The sequence below is a fragment of the Rhinopithecus roxellana genome, chromosome 14, assembly GCF_007565055.1.
Source record: "Rhinopithecus roxellana isolate Shanxi Qingling chromosome 14, ASM756505v1, whole genome shotgun sequence".
Lineage (NCBI taxonomy): Eukaryota > Metazoa > Chordata > Mammalia > Primates > Cercopithecidae > Rhinopithecus > Rhinopithecus roxellana.
In genome coordinates this window covers 29882494-29902080 of record NC_044562.1, presented here as the reverse complement: position 1 = coordinate 29902080, position 19587 = coordinate 29882494, and the positions used below count along the sequence as shown (strand labels likewise).

Sequence of the window (19587 nt, the reverse complement as noted above, 5' to 3'; positions counted from 1 at the left end):
AGTTCATAACTGGTTAAAATGTCTGGTCAATTCCAAACAGGCACATATTTATTTAGATATTTAGAACTGCTCTGTGGAGCCCAGCCCTTTATTTCCTCCAAAGAATTTGTTGATCCACTGAAAATTTTCTTTCAAAAGCAACCTCATGGATGTGTTTTGTGAAAGTCTCATTTAGAACCTTTGGGGCCTCACTTAGTCACCCACGAATCCTCATCTTTTCATGTACACACCTCTGTCCATTTTCTCCTTTCTTCTTCCTAATTAGCTGCCTGTATAATTAAACCTTTCCTCATTGAGAGGTTCTGAGCCCTCACCGATGCACTAATCACCCTGTGGCCCTCCTGTGGCCTCCTCTATTTCCTTTTGAGATGGAGTGCCCAGCACTGAACGGCAGTCAAGGTCGGGCCGCCCGCATTTGTATTACACACTAGTTCGCCATTACCGTGGTGGTTGCTCCTTAATACAGACTAATAGCTCATTCTCCTTCCTGACCTCCAGTGAGCATTGTGCAGCCATATTCAGTGCTGGCTTTGTGATAATTTCAAGATTTTTTTCTTTAGGAAGTTATAACTAATTCAGGGCCCATCAACGATCATAAATAGTTTAAATTGCTCTTTCGAGTGTGAACTGCCTCCCATGGGCCATTTAATTTACTGAATGTCCCCTGGCTGTGCTTGTTCTGTGACCAGCCCCTATCCCTGCCCTTATTAACTCTGTTTCTGTATCTCACTTTGGTCCAGTCGGGAGAGGTGGCACTTATATTTGGGAATGAGCTTGTGCTTGGCTATTGACCTACCCAGCAATGCATTAAAGATGGATTTGATCTGATTTAAAGTTTTATAAGCCCAAAGGGGTTGCCTCTGGAGGATTTTTAGAGGCCAGACTGATCCTGGAGTTGTGCTCAGAGGTGGTTTGCATTTGCTCAGAGAAAATCTAGGAATTTTACTTTACCTGAAACTTTCCTGGTTTTGGGGTTTTACTGGGTTTTAATAATTTGCCACCTCTGGAAAACTTCAGAGACAAGGTTTCACCTAGTTGGCCAGACTAAGTATTTTAGCTGTCTCCAATTGATAACTGTTTAAGAGGTTTAAATACACAAATTATGTTGGTAAAATTTGAATGTGTGAATCTGGGTGAAGGATATATGGTGGTTTGGTTACACTATTTTTGCAGCTTTTCTGTTGGTTTGAAGTTCTTTGAAAACGAAAAGGTCCATTAATTAAGGAGGTGGGTCAACATTCAGTCACAGCAGCACCTGCCATTTGTACACTGCTGGCCTGGCCCGCCTTCCCCCACGGGCCCTTTGGTGTGTACTTGGATTTACATCAGCCCTGTCCCAGTGAATGCTGCTGCTCTTTTGGTCCCTGTCCCCACTTGCCTGCCCCATCTCAGTCAAGAAGTAATCAAACATGGGCTAAGCACCAGTATGACAGGGGAGTGGGGAGTAAGCAGACATTGCCCTTATCCTCAGGACGCTACAGTCTAACAGAGAAGACAGGAACTAAGCAGAGAAGCACGAAAGACTGTAAAGGAGAAGTACAGGTTGTGGAAGGGTCTAACCCACTCGGGGCTCAGGGAACCCTTCTTGGGAGAAGTGGTATATTAGTCTGTTCTCACATTGCTAATAAAGACAAACCCGAGACTGGCTAATTTTTTTTTTTCTTGTTGCCCAGGCTGGAGTATAATCTCATGATCTCAGCTCATGGTAACCTCTGCCTCCTGGGTTCAAGCGATTCTCCTGCCTCAGCTTCCTGAGTAGCTGGGGTTACAGGCATGTGCCACCATGCCTGGCTAATTTTGTGTTTTTAGTAGAGACAGGGTTTCTCCAGGTTGGTCAGGCTGGTCTCGAACTCCCGACCTCAGGTGATCTGCCCTCCTTGGCCTCCCAAAGTGCTGGGATTACAGGCGTGAGCCTGTGAGACTCACACCTGGTGAGACTGGCTAATTAATAAAGAAAAATAGGTTTAATGAACTCACAGTTCCACGTGACTGGAGAGCCCTCACAATCGTGGCAGAAGGCAAACGAGGAGCAAACTCACATCTTACATGGCAGCAGGCAAGAGAGAGAGTATGTGCGGGGGAACTCCCCTTTATAAAACTATCAGATATCATGACACTTATTCACTATCATGAGAACAACACAAGAAAGACCCGCCCCCATGATTCAAATACCTCCAACCGGGTCCTTTTCATGACACGTGGGAATTATGGGAGCTACAATTTGAGATTTGAGTGAGGACACAGCCAAATCATATCAAGTGGTGTTTGAGCCCAGAGCTGTAGGATGGTGGGGATTAGCTTGGCAAAGAGAGGGTGCAGGTGTGCTGTAGGTCGGGCGACTAGCATGTGTGTGGGACTCCAGGGGCGTGTCAGAGGTGTTGAGAGAAGCCCAGCCTGGCTGGAATAGAGAGTGCAGGGGCCTGGACAAATGAGTTAGGAGAGGCAGGCAGGGTCTTGCAGATGGCTTTGATAGCTTATTTTTCTTTATTCTGAGAGCTGGGGAAGGAGTAGGCAGTAATGTTATAATAAGATTTGCATTTTTGAAAACAAGCTCTCTTGCTGCAATGTAGAAAATGAATTGGAAAAAGCGGCAGTGGTGACAGCAAGAGAAGCAAGGAGTCTATCACAGCATCCAGCAAGCAGTGATGCTCTCTTTGTCCTGATGGTGGCTGGGCCAATAGAGAAAATTGGGTAGATTTCAGAGTTGTGTAGGAGGTGGACTCACAGACTTGGTAATTAATTGGACTATCTCATTCTGATATTTTTTAATTGAAAAATTTCTCTATTTTTCCTTTTGCTTTGTAGATATGGTTGGAAAACACTTTTCCCAAAAAGCATTTGCAAATATACCCATTTACGTGGTACCGTCTTGCTTGTGTAGGCCCAAGATGAATATGTCTCATGCAAAGATGATGGCTTATCTCATTCAATAAGATTGTGCTAATTAGAAATTAGGACCTATCCATCTCACATGTTCTGAGAATTTAAGCTGTAGGAGATGGAAATTAATGTAGTTTTTAAGCAATCTATTGAATTTATTAAATTGCAATTAAATGATAGAGTTTGTATTGGAAGATGTGAATTTTGACAGGAAAGAGGCCCTGCATGATACAATCACAATACTGACAAATAAATGCCGTTGTACTTTTCCATGACAAGGATGATTTACAAGTGTAGTAGTACATGGTTCTCTTTGATTTATGGCAGCCTGTTAGCCATGGAATTACTTAGCAAAATCAGTTTGGCTTGATATAAGATTTTTTTCTAGTCTAGAAAAAAGTTTAGCCTGAGGAAAAGATGACATTAATTTAGGAATAGTGGAGTTATCATTGAGTTATCAAAATAAATCTGAGGACATAAATCAATTCTACTGCATGGAGAATGCTAAATCGATACGTCCAGAAAGACTTTATTGATTCTACGGCCATCACTCAAGCCTTCTTCATTAGATTCCTCAAGCATATGTTTAATTGAAATGATGAGGTAGATAACTTCGGGTAAATCCACACATCCTGACTTTGATATGGGGTTGTTCAAGGTAATGAAAATGATTTGGCTGGGCTGGCTCTCTCCTTTAGAGTCAGGAGGGTACACATGGGAAAACTTGACATCTTCTTTCTGTCTACTGTAACTTCCACTCCAGGCAGATGCTAGCTTAACAGTCTTAGGTCACTTCTTTTAATTCAATTTAAAAACTGTATGAACAAACTGATCATAATATTAAGAGAACATTTAAAAAATTAATACCACCCTGAACCCATTGGTAACTACTGTGCTAAACTGTATTATCTCTTTCTATGTCTTGTCTCTCTCACTTAAATGATTGTGACCAGTTGAGGGTAAGAGACTTTTAGCTCAGTATCCCTTAAATCTTGTTTCAGTGCATAAGTATCTTTATATAGCTGCAGTCAGAACTATATCAGTTAGCTGTTGCTGCAAAACAAACAACCCTCAAATTTAGTGGCTTATAACAAGAACCATTTTATTTGTTCATGATTCTTGGAGTCAACTAGGTGGTTCTTCTGTTCTGGTCATCTAAGCTGGTACTGGATAGTTTAGGATGACCTCACTCACATGTGTGGCAGCTGATGTGGTGACAACTGAGATGATGACCACCTGCCTCCCATTATCCAACGGGCCAGTCACATGACAGCAAAAGCATTCCCATCAGCAAGAAGGGAAGTAATTCTCAAGAACTCGTGCAAGTACTTATCAAGTCTTTGCTTGTGTCACATTTGCTAATATTCCACTGGCCAAAGCCAGTTACATGCCAAGCCCATATCTGAGGATTGGATAAATGGATTTTACCACTTGATGAGAGAAGCTGCAAAATATTGTGGCTATTTTTCCTGATATATTACAGAAATGAAAATAAATTTGTATTTTTCTGCTTTTAAAAACAACTATAGGTGCTTCCTCTTTTTATATTTTTTAAAGCTAATATATTATATATTTACTATTTGCTAGAGGCTTTAAATGTAATCTGCAGATGACTCTAAAATGCAAGGAAAATGATTATTCCCATGTTACCATTAAGGAAGCTCACTGAAGGTCACACAGCTAGTAAGTGGGGAAGCAGAGATTTTAACCCTGATCTCTCTGGCTCTACTTACTCTTAGCAGACTTTTCATCATGATTCTTCTTTCCCTCTTGTTGGGTGTTCAGATGTCCATCATTCTTTGAAGTTGTAGGAAATATCAGGAGGATGTCCCCAAGTTGTGTGTGCAACTAGCCCTCTACTTCAATGCTTTTCTGACCCAAGGGTGATTGGACCTTACAGGAGAACCATGTCAACCTTCAAGTGCACCAAATAAGATACCTCTGACTTTAGGTGATTTTGATGTTTGGATTTCCCCTAAGCAATAGGGGCAAAGGAGTGGTAGCAAGATTTCACCAAACCCTAAATTAAGAGTCTGGGTACCAACCCATGTGACTGCTCACTGTCTCCTCCCTCTTCTTACCAGGCATACTATTGCATGCAAACATGGTCCAGCAATCTTTCTTTTCCTGCCTCCTCTTCCTAGATCTGGAATGTATCTTCCAGATGATTATCATGAAATTATTCAGGTATCCTTCAGCCTTCCCCTGGCCAGTCATCTTCCTGTGATTTATCAGCTGATGGTTGGTTCATGGTAGAGCCAAGCTTATCAGACTTCAGGCACAGGATGTGCTTTGGAGAAGGCTGGGTTTGGTAAACCTACTTGTCAAATGGGTGATATTCAGAACAAAACAAAATAGGTATAATTAGTTGGACTAGAAAGATCATACATGAAGATTAACAATGACATCTAGGAGGAGCCTTCAAAGCTTGGCCAGGAGCTTGGCCAGAAGCTCAGATGGGCTTCTCCCCATCCTAACCACCACTTCAAGAACTTAGGCTCATAATTAGGCAACTTCCCTAAAATCTAAAATCCAGGTATATGAATGCCTCAAATGCTCAGCCTCTCAAAAATTCCCAGCCCACACAGGTGTGTTTTGGGCATTTTCCTGTGGTGTCCTGGAGTGGCTCCTACCAGCTCATGAGAGCTGATTGTCAAATTTTCAGGAAATTTGCAAGCCAATTGTTAAACACAGCCATTCTTAAAAATTAAATTGTGTAAACTTACAATTAAGTAAATTAGGCCGGTCGAGTGGCTGCTGGGCGGCGGCGTAGGAGTTCCGCAGGTTCCCAGTGTCCGCAGCGGAGCCGGAGGCCAGCTGAGCCCGGCCGTGGGATTCCGGACTGGAGGAGGAGGGGACCCATAGGACGCATAAACATGGACCTGGAAAACAAAGTGAAGAAGATGGGCTTAGGTCACGAGCAAGGATTTGGAGCCCCGTGTTTAAAATGCAAAGAAAAATGTGAAGGATTCGAACTGCACTTCTGGAGAAAAATATGTCGTAACTGCAAGTGTGGCCAAGAAGAACATGATGTCCTCTTGAGCAATGAAGAGGATCGAAAAGTCGGAAAACTTTTTGAAGACACCAAGTATACCACCCTGATTGCAAAACTAAAGTCAGATGGAATTCCCATGTATAAACGCAATGTTATGATATTGACCAATCCAGTTGCTGCCAAGAAGAATGTCTCCATCAATACGGTTACCTATGAGTGGGCACCTCCTGTCCAGAATCAGGCATTGGCCAGGCAGTACATGCAGATGCTACCCAAGGAAAAGCAGCCAGTAGCAGGCTCAGAGGGGGCACAGTACCGGAAGAAGCAGCTGGCAAAGCAGCTCCCTGCACATGACCAGGACCCTTCAAAGTGCCATGAGTTGTCTCCCAGAGAGGTGAAGGAGATGGAGCAGTTTGTAAAGAAATATAAGAGCGAAGCTCTGGGAGTAGGAGATGTCAAACTTCCCTGTGAGATGGATGCCCAAGGCCCGAAACAAATGAACATTCCTGGAGGGGACAGAAGCACCCCAGCAGCAGTGGGGGCCATGGAGGACAAGTCTGCTGAGAACAAAAGAACTCAGTATTCCTGCTATTGCTGCAAACTGAGTATGAAAGAAGGCGACCCCGCCATCTATGCCGAAAGGGCTGGCTATGATAAACTGTGGCACCCAGCTTGTTTTGTCTGCAGCACCTGCCATGAACTCCTGGTTGACATGATTTATTTTTGGAAGAATGAGAAGCTATATTGTGGCAGACATTACTGTGACAGCGAGAAACCCCGATGTGCTGGCTGTGACGAGCTGATATTCAGCAATGAGTATACCCAGGCAGAAAACCAGAATTGGCACCTGAAACACTTCTGCTGCTTTGACTGTGATAGCATTCTAGCTGGGGAAATATACGTGATGGTCAATGACAAGCCCGTGTGCAAGCCCTGCTATGTGAAGAATCATGCTGTGGTGTGTCAGGGATGCCACAATGCCATCGACCCAGAAGTGCAGCGGGTGACCTATAACAACTTCAGCTGGCATGCATCCACAGAGTGCTTTCTGTGCTCCTGCTGCAGCAAATGCCTCATTGGGCAGAAGTTCATGCCAGTAGAAGGGATGGTTTTCTGTTCAGTGGAATGTAAGAAGATGATGTCTTAGGAGGAGGGCACCCAGAAGTATCGAGCCATAGCTATCCAAAGTGGTCTGCATTGCTACCGTAAAATGCAATTTGAAAAAAATAAAAGGCAAAAAAAGAAACTGTAAAGGAAACCAAGAGATTTTGTTTAATTTTTTTGGCCATTTTTTATCAATTTTTTTTTCTGTCTCAGCTTTTAAACTTGATTTAAGCATTTGATTTGTAAAACAGTAAATAATTTTATCTTTCCATAGCTTTTCCAATGTGAAATCATTTAGTTGGAAGCTTGGATCTCATTAAACTTCATGTCTCTGTTCCATTTGTGCCAAACACTTAAAAGTTAGTGTACTGAATGGAAAGGTGAGCATTTCTAGTTATACACTCCTTTTTTTCCCCTCATGTGTAAAATGAAAAGGAAACTAAATTTGCCCTAATATCAAGGCGCTACACTTACTGCCTCATCTTATTCACTGACCTTTGTAATAATACACAGTGAATTCTTTTTGACAGAGAAATGCAGTGTAGTATGCAAAGCTGCCGTTTTAATGCCTGTACATTTCCTCTTTCCTGATACAGGCAGAGGTGGCATTTTCTTTATTGCACTTCTCTATTTTTTTTTTATGTACCCTACCTCTCAGTATTCTCTTTGTAAGTGGGTGACTTCCATCTGTGGCCTTAAATATTTTATTATCACATGTGGCATAACAGTATCCACACTTTTTCAATTTTTTTTTTTTTTTTGAGCAATCGTCCTGCCTCAGCCTCCCAAATAACTGGGATTACAGGTGCATGCCACCATGCCCAGCTAATTTTTGTATTTTTAGTAGAGACAGGTTTTCACCATGTTAGCCAGGCTGGTCTCAAACTCCTGACCTCAGATGATCCGCCTGTCTTGGCCTCCCAAAGTGCTGGGATTACAGGCCTGGGAGCCACCATGCCTGACCTACATACTTTTTACTTCTATACGTGATTTTTGGCTTGGACATAAAAAGCCAAGCCACCCATTTGCTTTTAATCCAAAGAACATGTATAGTTTTTGTACCTAGAAACTATGATTTATATTGATTGCACGTGCCTGCCATGATTTAGATAAGTTTTTTTTTTTTGCATGGTTTTTATGCTTTTCTAACGGATCCTGTTTTATAATACTTCCAAGCCTATCCATGGATATATCAAATGTCTTCACTTGTGTATTTTCATGGTTAGGTATTTCTAATGTTTATTTTTCCCTGTGTACTTCTACACATAGCTATGCACCATGGAAATTAAATGGAATTAATGATATGTATATTATTCAAAATAAAGTTTCTTTCACTTTAACAAAAAAAAAAAAAAAAAAAAAAACAATTAAGTAAATTACATGAAAAAGGCAATAAATTCTCAAAACTCATTACTTCCTATTTATTCTACTACCTTTTTACTATTCTCTATGATCCTGAGGTTATTTCTACCCATTTTATCAGTATGGTGGAAACAGTATATCATGGTGTGCTATTGCACATTTCTTCCCAATTCTGTGGTCCATGACATCAAAATGGTAGCTTGGAATCAACCTTGGTAGGAACATTTACACTTTGGAAATCTGCAAATGGTACAAATCAGGGCTTGATTTATTGTCTCATTGATTACCTAGACTTAAGAAAGTGATGGAGAAGATGTGAATAGTGCATATTAAACGTAAAATTGTGTCATGTCCATAACTGTTACATTGTGAATAGTAAAAAAAGCTTTGGAAATTCTCCTGGTATTTGAAATTATCATCTGATTCAGCAAGCAATTACTCATGTCATTGAAGAGCAAGTGAAAATACTGATACACATCTTTATTATCTCACTTTCTTTTTTCTTATTAATGTAAAGGAAAATATCAACCAACATTCATGTTGTAACCATACTCATTTATCTGTTCCAACCATCGACTGAGTACAGATACAAGAATTTTGCAAAAATTAACAAAGCTTTGTGTGAGAATCTATTGGCTATATGGAGTTTATAATAAAGAGTATAATTTGTTATTATCTGTAAATTGGGTGCTATAGATCCTTTATATTGTTAAGATTTATATCAAACATCTACATGCTGTATGTCTATGTATGCATTCATTTTTTCCCAGAGAGTAATTGTTAAATATTTACCAATGCCCTTTCTGAAGATGTTGAAGTGTGAGGATGTGGTAGGTCCTCCTATGTGAAGTTCTGGATTTCCCTGGGTCTTCTTGTAGGAAATGTGATCAAGTGTGCAGACCACACAGAAGTGAAAAATCTGTATGTCATCTCTGTGAATGAGACCAAGGGACAGTGGAACTTTCTGCTGGTGTGGGTAACATGGTGATGGCCATGGTCAGTAAGGCAAGCCAGAGCTCAGAAGGAAGGTGCATCCAGCAGTGGTCATGTGACAATAGAAGTCATGCCAGAGAAAAGATGGCTTGTTTCTTTATTTTGAAGATAACGCCAGGGTTGTAGTAAACAATAAAGGTGCGATGAAAGGTTCTGCCATCACAGGGCCAGCTGCAAAGGAGTATGCAGCCACGTGGCCCAGGCTGACGTCCACTGCTGGCAGCACTGCATGAATCTTTAGCATATTTATAAAAAATTAAAAAAAAAACAACAAACCATTAAACTCTGTCCCCGCCTCCCAAAACACCCGCCAAAAACCAATATGCCACACTATTGGCATATTCCCACTACTCTCTTACTGGTCACGTAGAAGTTGGTGGATTTTCCTTCTTGATCTGTGTCCTTGATAATACCATTTTTCCTTTTATCCTTGGCTCCCCTCAGTCACAGAGTGCCCTATAAGTGAGCACATTCAGGCAGCTGGGGATGTCCAAAGAGGGGGGAAAAAAACTTCCCTGCAAACTGAGGCTTTCATGGGAAGAACTGAAACCTGAGCAGGTAGAGGACAGCATTAGCAGTTCCTGGGTCTCATTTTAGGTCTCCTGTGAGTGAACGTCTTGTTCATCACTAAGGGCATTTGAGAATTTTTGCATTTACATTTATCAAAGTAACAGGGACGACAAACATTTATCTGCTTTATCATTTACAAAGCACATCTACATTTCTTAGCTTATTTCGTACTTCTAAAGATGTCTGTTTTTAGCAATTCACACGCAGCTGGAGAGGGGGCTAGTTACCATAGACACAGGCTCGCTCTCCAGGGTGTAGCGGCCTCTCAGACATGGTATTAAAGGAGTTTACTTGCCCTTTCCTATCCTCTTTATTATACCCAATCTGCAGTGAATTCAGGGCAGGAAAAAAAACCCTGGAAAGGGGTTATTAACGGTTCCAGTAGAGAGTAATCCCACTTGCCAAAAGTAAGTAGGATGTGGTTACCTTTGAATTTGTTTCTCTCCCCAGGGGTCATGGGTGTGGAAGGAGAGCCCTGGTACATTGAGGGCAGAAACCAGTTGCTTCAAGCGTTATGGAGAAAGTTGCTTAGCATTTCCTAAATACTGTACCTGCCGTAGCTTTCTTCATATGGTAAATTAAAAAACACATTGATATTCAATAAAGGAAAATACCACCTGACCTAGTTATTTTGTTTGGTTGTTGTGATCCACATCATAGCATGTAAAGTTTGCCTTGGAAAACTCTTCTTAGAGTAAGGTATGAATTAAGACAAAAGTCGGTGGTGACTCATTGGTAATAGTTCAAGCCTGTTAACAACAACTAGGAGAGGTCTTTACCGTACACAGGGCTTTGGGAGTTTGCCTATTATCCAGTTAACATGATTGATTTTTCAGAGCTATGTGGGATGCCCTCAGACCCACAAATGGTCATTTGCAACTAAAAGAACTGATTTGATGGCCTCGAATGATCAAACTAAACCAGATGGTTATCAAATCTTAACTCTATGCTGCATGAGCTTGGATTGTCTGCAGTGGCATCCTCAGTGCACTTTAGAATGAAAAAAATTCAATTTCAAAAGTAAACACAGAGAACAAAAATAGTTCAGAGGACAGCTTACACAGATAACAAAGCCAGCAAATACAACTGAAGGTTGCTGCACTGAAGCAGTATTTTACGTAGCCAAGGATTGCCAAATATGTTTTTTCACCAATATCTGCTTTTTTCTTTTCTCCTTAGTTATTGATTACCTTTGTGAAGGAGAGAATATTGACATGTGCAGAAGAGCATAACACGTTGAAATAGTTTTAGATAGAGTATCTGCGGCAGGTCTTCGTGTTTAGATTTAAGTGGGAACCACTGTGGGTTCTGAAATAGCTTCTATAACCAGTTTCATCACAGACCTAATCATCCAAGACATTATTCCCTGTAATTTGACTGAAAAGCAGCGAGACAGCAAAAGCTTCAATTCTTGAAAAGGATTTAGCGGCCAGCCATCTTATGGTTATTAAAGACGTTCTTGTGCCGTCTCCTCCCCTCTCTTTACTCCAGCCATGACTAAATAAATCCAGAGGCTTGAATCAAACATGGAAAAGGGGAGCGACAAGCAAAGGACCAGAACAAATTCCTGGGGAAACAGTTTAGTTAAAAAAACATTAAACAAGGCTTTACTGTCCTACAGAAGTTCTAGTCTCAAATGATTGAGAACCTCAAAAGTGAAATACTAATTTTTTTTTTTCTTCAGAAGACAAGTAAGGACACTCTCAGGCCAGACTATAGTGGAAAGAACACAGCATTAGTTAAATGAAGACGTGGCTCCGGGAGCTTCATCTCCACTGTGTGACCTTGAATGAGACTCTTAACCTCTCTGAGCCTTGATCCCTGATTTGAGGCTACGTTTGTCTTCAGCCCCTTTCACTCCCCCGATTCTAAAGCTTTCCCTTTTTAAGGTTAAGATTCTTTGAATACTTTGCTCTCACATCAGGTTGTCTTAATTCTTATGCTATGGATTTTTAGCAAACATTATGGTATTTAGAAACTATATAGGCGATATTTGGGCAGGTCAGACATTTTTGGAATGTATAAACCAAAATGTAAGGACAGTACCACCTTTCAGGTAAGCCTACACCATCAAAAACTAGCCTTCATTTCAATTATGTACATTATGGCATTAATTTTTTTATACTTAAATCTGACTTCTTTTTAAAAATTATTTTATATTTGGCTGGGTGCAGTGGCTCACGCCTGTAATCCCAGCACTTTGGGAGGCCGAGGCGGGGAGATCATGAAGTCAGGAGATCGAGACCATCCTGGCTAACACGGTGAAACTCCATCTCTACTAAAAGTACAAAAAAAAATTAGCCAGGCGTGGTGGCGGGCCCCTGTAGTCCCAGCTACTCAGGAGGCTGAGGCAGGAGAATGGCGTGAACACGGAAGGTGGAGCTTGCAGTGAGTCAAAATCGCGCCCCTGCACTCCAGCCTGGGCGAGAGCAAGACTCTGTCTCAATAAACAAAACAAAAAACAAACAAACAAAAAAATTATTTTATATTCAAGAGGTAGATGTTCAGGTTTCTTACATGGGAATATTGTGTGATGCTGAGGTTTGAGCTTCTGTTGATTCTGTCACCCAAATAGTGAACATGGTATCCAATAGTTTTCAATCCTTGTCTCCCTCTATCCCTCCCTACCCCTTTTTGGAGTCCCCAGTGTCTATTGTTCCCATCTTCACATCTATATGTACCCAACGTTTAGCTCCCACTTATAAGTAAGAACATGTGGTATTTGGTTTTTGGTTCCTGCATTCATTCATTTGGGATAATGGCTTCAAGCTGCAGCCATGTTGCTGCAAAGGACAGGATTTTGTTTTTTTTTTTTTATGGCTGTGTAGTATTCCATGGTGTCTGTGTATTACATTTTCTTTATCCAGGCCACATTGATGGGTACCTAGGTTGATTCCATGTCTTTTATGGCAATAAATTTTTAAAAAGCAGAAACAAAGCTAGGTGTATACATGTTTCCCAAGTGTCTGCCTTCTCCTTTTGAGGGTCATCTTCCTCTAGGATATTGTTCTTCTGCTGTGACTGTGTTGACCTGTGTCCCTGCCTGTGTCTTCATTGTTGTTCTCTCCTCACCTTCATGCCATCTCCTGGGACTGCCTTCACTTCTTACTTTCCTGCTTCACTCTCTGTTAGAAACCACCAGTCCTCATTCTTCCAATACAGTAATGACAAGGCCCAGGCAGAGCAGGTCTGCACTAAAAGCCTGGAGATATTAGAGGGTGCTTATGGTGCAGGACAGGGGACAAATGCAATTTAAACATTACCGCTAGAAATGTATCAGCCAACCCCACCGTAGTGGGCTTGTGGTAATGCAGGAAATAGAATAACTAAATGGAACACTGAACAGTTTCTCTTTCTTTCTCTCTCTCTTAGGTCTGGAACAGGATCTTTAGGACAGAGAGGGAGACAGCATCTCAGGACAAGCAAAGGGAAAGGTGGGAGCTGCAGAGAGTGAGTTGCCACTTCACAGTGTGCCTGCAGCTGGCTCTGCCAGCAACAATCCCCCACCTAGATGGATGTCTTTAAACACTCCTTTGGCTCCCAGCCTCTGGGTAAGCCGACTACACTGCAACGCAAAGTCTGCTTGCCGAGGCTGGCCGAGTTCCGCATTATTGTCTGTTAGCTCTCTCACAGGTCTGTCTTTGTGAACGATCTTTGGGGGTGTTTAACCTCCTAGTGACAGGTGTGGAGTCTTAACAGTTTTTAGGTCCCTTGATTTTCTTGGTGGGATAAAGAAATTATTCTGTCAACTCCTCTGATCCAACTTGTCTGCAGATCGTGTTGAAACTCCTTTTTGTCACATCCTCCAGATCACAACGAAAAGGCAGATTAACGTGATTACTGAGGTCCATCAACTCACGATTCCTGGTTAAATGATACCCACCATGAACCACAGGGCAGAGCTCTGCAGAGTTAGCTGGCTGCCTCATTACAATGACTTCATTTAATAAACTTGCGGTCAGCAGCTTAATCCCCAGTCATGTAGAAGTATGAGAATCCTTGTTAGCCACGATTAGGCAACATTGAGGGTTAACAAAATTTTCTCATGCCCCAGCATTCATTTTCATTAAAAGTCTAAATGAATTTTTAAAAAAAATTTCACCAAGAGCACCTGATTGGCAGCGACTTTATGTGTTTCCACCATGAAGTCCTGTTGCAAGTAAGCCATTTTAATCGCTTGATTTCACATTTGGGTTTTTGCTGGGAAGTGTTTCCTATATGGTTTCTAATCCTTCAGGCTCCTCTTCTGCCTTACCTGTACTTGGGTCCTGTCAATCAAGCTGGCTAGGTGTTCTTCACAACTGTGTCATTCTATTAGGGGTGTGAAATATTTCCCAGAGAGGGCAGTGTAAGGAAGGGTTTTCTTTCTATCTTTCCTTCTGTTAGAGTCTGAGATGGAGCCATGCTGAGTTCTTGGTAGTGTCCAGGGTGCTGTTCAGACTGGTAGATTCTGACCTGACTTGGAGCTCCTATCCCCAACCTGCCTCTTCCTGGAAGCGCCACCTTAGTGCTGCTCTCCCACCCCCCACCCCAGTGCTGGGAGTTCCTTAAGTTCTCCATGAATGTTTCAGAAATGAAAGAATTAGCCGGGCGCGGTGGCTCAAGCCTGTAATCCCAGCACTTTGGGAGGCTGAGATGGGCGGATCACGAGGTCAGGAGATCGAGACCATCCTGGATAACACGGTGAAACCCCGTCTCTACTAAAAAATACAAAAAACTAGCCAGGCGAGGTGGCGAGCGCCTGTAGTCCCAGCTACTCTGGAGGCTGAGGCAGGAGAATGGCGTAAACCCGGGAGGCGGAGCTTGCAGTGAGCTGAGATCTGGCCACTGCACTCCAGCCTGGGCGACAGAGCGAGACTCCGTCTCAAAAAAAAAAAAAAAAAAAAAAAAGAATAAGGGGCTACAGGGTCCCAGTTCCAAATGCACAACTGTTGTCTCTCTTTTCTGGACAGCTGTGTTTATCTGGGTCCTTGGAGAAGCAGAGGTCAAGACAGGATTAGACATGCAAGGATTTTATTAGAGGAAACTCCTAGGTGAGGGAAAATGGGGAGAGAGCTGGGAAAAGGTCTGGGAGCTGTCAGGGTATGATGCAAGAGTGACCACCCCACCCCAATGCAGGAGGGAGCGGGGAGGGAAGGCTGGGTGGTAGCATCTTAGACTGCTTTGCAAATAAAGCAAGGTTAAGCAAGGCTGCTGGGGAGTCTCAGAGCCAAAGTCATCCACCAGCCTCAGACTGACCTGCCTTGGCATCTGGGCTTTGCGCAGTCGTTGACCTCAGTGCGAAGGTGACATAGTTCTCAGAGTGCAGGCTCTGGGGCCCTTGGGGAATGATCCACATAGATTTGGAGGCATGTGAGGTGAGGTATCTTCCCATGGCTGCCGCATAGTAAGTGGTGAGAGCTGAGCCAGATGCACTGCAAAAAGCAGCACAGCAAAAGGGATATGATTATAGTTAAAATGAAGAACAAAACAACGCAAGGAGCACCTTCACCCTGAGCCCTCACCCTAACCCTAACCCTACCAGTGAGGAAGCACGAAGGAGTATTTGTGTTGACTGGGCCTGTGAGCTTCACTGCAACAAGGAACTCCCAGTTCCAGCTCTTGTCTCTGGAGGTTTGCTGTCCTTTTGGGGGACTGTTTCCTGATGTCCTTACTCACTAGCTCTGAACTCAGTTCTCTGATTATTGCTCTGACCAAGGGAAAACACAGATCTTTCCTTAGAGCACAGCTGAGACCAGGCTGGTGTGTGGTTCTGACGTTTCTGTAGGCTTGTTGGGGGAACAGCAAAGGGGTCTTCAGTAGCATTAGCTGGAGGGGTTGTTTTCTTCCCAAAGGGCCTTGCCTTCCCAGGGACCAAAGAAAGGTATAAATAACCACAGCTGAACAGAGTTAGTTTTAAACAAAATAATCATTCTAAGTAGTTTAGCTGGTGCCGGGGGAGGAGAGGGAGACAGGAGTTAGCAGGGTTCTGGCCAGTCCTAGGTGGGGCTGTCCAGACAGTATCTCCTAGGAGGGGTGTCCTGGGCAGAAGGGACAAGGATGAGGGCCTGATGGCATGTCTGGAAGTGACAGATGGAGAAAATGATACAGGTGCTCCCTTTCACTCATCATCCGTACCTAATGACTGCAATGTCGTCCTAACCCATCCCTCTGCTTCCTTCTCCCCTCCACACTGCCCTCCCCCAGGCAATCCATTCTGCCTGCTACAGTTATTTTTCTTGTACACAAATCTTATCATAATGCTCTTTCTGCTAAAAACTCTTCAAAGGCCTCCCAGGCCTTCTGGGCTCCTAGCATAGCATTCAAGGCCCTCCTCAGTCTTCCCCCAATGCCACAGCCCTCTCCCCACTACTTGACTCTCACCAGCAGAACTCCTGGTTCCAACTCTTTTCTCTGGAAGTTCGTCATCCTCCTGGGGGACTGTTTACTGCTGTCCTCACTCACTAGTTCTAACTCTATTCTCTGATTACCGCTCTGGCCAAGGGAAGACATAGATCTTTCCGTAGAGCACAGCTGAGACCAGGCTGGTGTGTGGTTCTGATGTTTCTGCAGGCTTGTTGGGGGAACAGCAAAGGGGGCTCCCCACAGACAGCTAGTGAGTATGGGCAGCCAGCTGTGGCTGCAATGGGAACAGCTCTGTCCCTGGGGCCTCTCTTGGCAGCCCCCAGCTTGTGGCCCTCATCAAAGACAATTTTTCCATCTCATTGCCCAGGGGCACCCTGAGAATCTCTATATACTTAGAGTCCAGTCTAGGAGAACTATATCCAGGAAGAGGAAGTCCCCACCTCTTATCTCAAGCCCGCCAACCATGTTTTAATGTCCTGATCTAGGACAACTGGCTTTGGAAAGAATCTGCGCTTTAGGTAGGCCACACACACTATCACTCACAGTATTGTAGCCTCGCACTGTGGCTAATAATTCAATAACCTCCTGCATGGACATTTGCAGGAGACCTTTTGTCTACAGCATCATCATCTCCTTTGGTGTCCCTCGTGTGCTCACGCTTCAGCCTGAACCTGTTTACATGCTCATTGCTGGGTTTTGCTCCTAGCAATTCTGATTCAGTGGGTCTGAGGGGGTCTATGGCTGATTCTAATGCAGCTTCTACCTCCAATGCAGCTTCTCTAAGCTTGTGTGTCCAACTCTGTGCTTGTATTAATATTTAGAAGAATGGAATGGGCTCAACAGTGCACAGAGCTCAGCTTCCAAAGAGAAATGTAGATGCCAAGGTCAGGTGCAAAGGACAATTGCAGATAGGAAAGTGAGACTGCGGAGTGACATCCAAGTTCAGGGAACTTGGGCAGATCTTGTTACCCCCTTATAGCTACCACTAGGGTGTCATTTTTCCCATTTGAAATCTAAGTCTGTCAAATACATTTTTAGTGGAGAGAAAAAGGAGATGGAGTAATTTGGGGAATCAAAAGTCAAATCTAGTTTTTCGGGTTTTGCACCAAATTTGATATTCCCTGCACTGGAAAGAACCCCTCTTCTTGGATTAGATTGAATTTATTTGGTGCAAACACACATTCTATAAATACTAGTATGTTTTTACTTTTTAATACTCTGCATGAAAGAGCAACGATGATCAGAAACAGCAGCTATTAACCTTATAATCTCTTTAATGCAATTAATTAATTAGTAAATTGCTACCAATTTGAACTGAGACATGCATTCATAGTCAGTGTAAATATAAAGCTGCTGAAATAAAAAATTTACTGTTTTCACATTGGCATTTAACAATGAAGTTTTTAATAAAAGGCCAATTGCTTTATGTAGAACATTCACTTAATTGTATTTGCTCTAGTGGGATTTTATCTGAATTATCTGGCATGTGAAGGAAATGAACTAAGTTCTAACTGAAGAAAAACGAATCATAGGGAGATTTACTACAATAATTTTCAAGGACTGCATGGAGAGGACTCATCAATTTTATTCTGTATCCACTATAGAGGGAATTAAAAAACTGAAAATAAATGTATACTGTAAATGTAGCAGTGTGCTCTATTGGAGATTAAACCTGTATCTTCCCTGTTCTAGCAAGAAAGGTTTGGAAAGATATCTTATTTCCCCTGGCTTTATTTTTTTTTTTGAGACAGGGTCTCACTCCTGTCACCCAGGCTGGAGGGCAGTGTCAATCTAAGCTCACTGCGGCCTTGACCTCCCAGACTCAAGTGACCCTCCCACGTCTGCCTCCTGAGTAGCTGCAACTACAGGCACATGCTGCCAGCCTGGCTAATTTTTAAATTTTTTGTAGTTATAGGGTCTCACTATGTTGCCCAGGCTGGTCTTGAACTCCTGGGTTCAAGCGACTCTGCTGCCTCAGCCTCCCAACATGCTGAGATTACAGGCATGAGTCACCATGCCTGATGATATCTTGTTTCTTAGGGAGAATAAATCTTTGAATAACTGAAAGTACCCTGTCTCCTGCTCCTATGTGGAGGTCTGGGACTCCTGGAGACATGGAGAAAGATGACAGGTAGTTTTATTTTTCCGAAAAAGAGGTGTGAGCAGACATTTTGGGACCAGGGTCTGGGAGGAGAGACTAATAATTCTCTGGAGGATACTTGGAGCAGAGATGGTGCCTGGGGCCCTGGGGCCATGAGGCAGTGAAAGCTGAGCCCACCTGAATCCTGCATTCTAGGGCTGGCTTGCAGTCCACAAAGTGGGGGAGGAAGGGAGCACAGAGAAATAGCTGTGATGACTGGCATCCTGCCAGCACCTGAGGCAAGAGTGGGGCGATGGACCCACCTAGCCTGGCCTGGTGTGTCCCTGTGTCCCTCATTCTTGGCTTGTCCCTCCTACCCACTGAGGCTGTGCTCCAGGGTTCTCTTGGGGGCTCTGCAGGCAATGGCATCCACTAACCCAGTCAGGGAGAGGGGCTCCAGTGCCCATACTTTGGAAGGAGTCTGAAGCATGCAAGTGCCCCCTGGGGAAATGTGGGTGAGTCAGAAGGGCTGGACATCTCAGTAGCATAGGGCTTAGTTGTGAGGCAGAGTTTTCTGATAATGAAGTGTGTTAGTCACTGGGATGAAGACCAAGTGGGCTTTCCTTAGGGATCTTTGAAATAGGCAAGTCTCATCCATTTGGAGGTGGATTTTGGATTTTGTGTGGTCTTGCCTGGTAGGGAATGGGGGATAGGGGATGGAGGAGGAAAGGCAGTCAAGGATAACAAAACAAGTTTACTTCTCACACTGGGGGTATCTGCTTACTCAGTTGCTGAAATCCGGATGGGTCCCATCATTGTTCCTGCTTCTCCTAGTTTGTTAGAACTTCTCCAGGGCACATTAAAACAAATACAGAAATCAGGTGCATTATCTTTTATGCTTGGTTTCATAAAAATTAATTGCAGAAAAAATATATGCTGTGACATATGCTTTCTATCCCACCAAGAGATGAATCACTGTAGCACTTTCTCTTGTGAATAGAACTCAATAGTTCTCCTTTGTATTGTAAAATGGTATTATAATCATGCCAGATAGTGGCACTGCATGTAATTACAAGCCTGTTGAGTTCTGCGTTTAAGCCCAGTTTGAGGGAATGTGGCGCTCAGTGTTTTTAATCACACAGGATTACACTTGGCTTTCAAGTTTTGTATAAAGCCAGTGCTAGCTGGTAAATGTGCATTCTGACTACCAGTGTGAAGAAAAATTAATTCAATTCAGGCAACTCGGCCTACATGCACT

The 19587-nt window shown here is 43.1% G+C and overlaps 1 protein-coding gene and 1 pseudogene across 1 annotated transcript; both read left to right on the top strand.

The window, feature by feature from the left end:
• The first annotated feature begins 5627 nt into the window (after positions 1 to 5627).
• Positions 5628 to 8319, top strand: LOC115893278 (testin). Its single transcript, XM_030916900.1, has one exon. The coding sequence runs from the start codon at positions 5757 to 5759 to the stop codon at positions 7020 to 7022; it is 1266 nt and encodes a 421-aa protein (XP_030772760.1). The 5' UTR covers positions 5628 to 5756; the 3' UTR covers positions 7023 to 8319.
• On the top strand, positions 7352 to 9567 carry LOC115893256 (annotated as a pseudogene).
• Positions 9568 to 19587: the final 10020 nt, after the last annotated feature.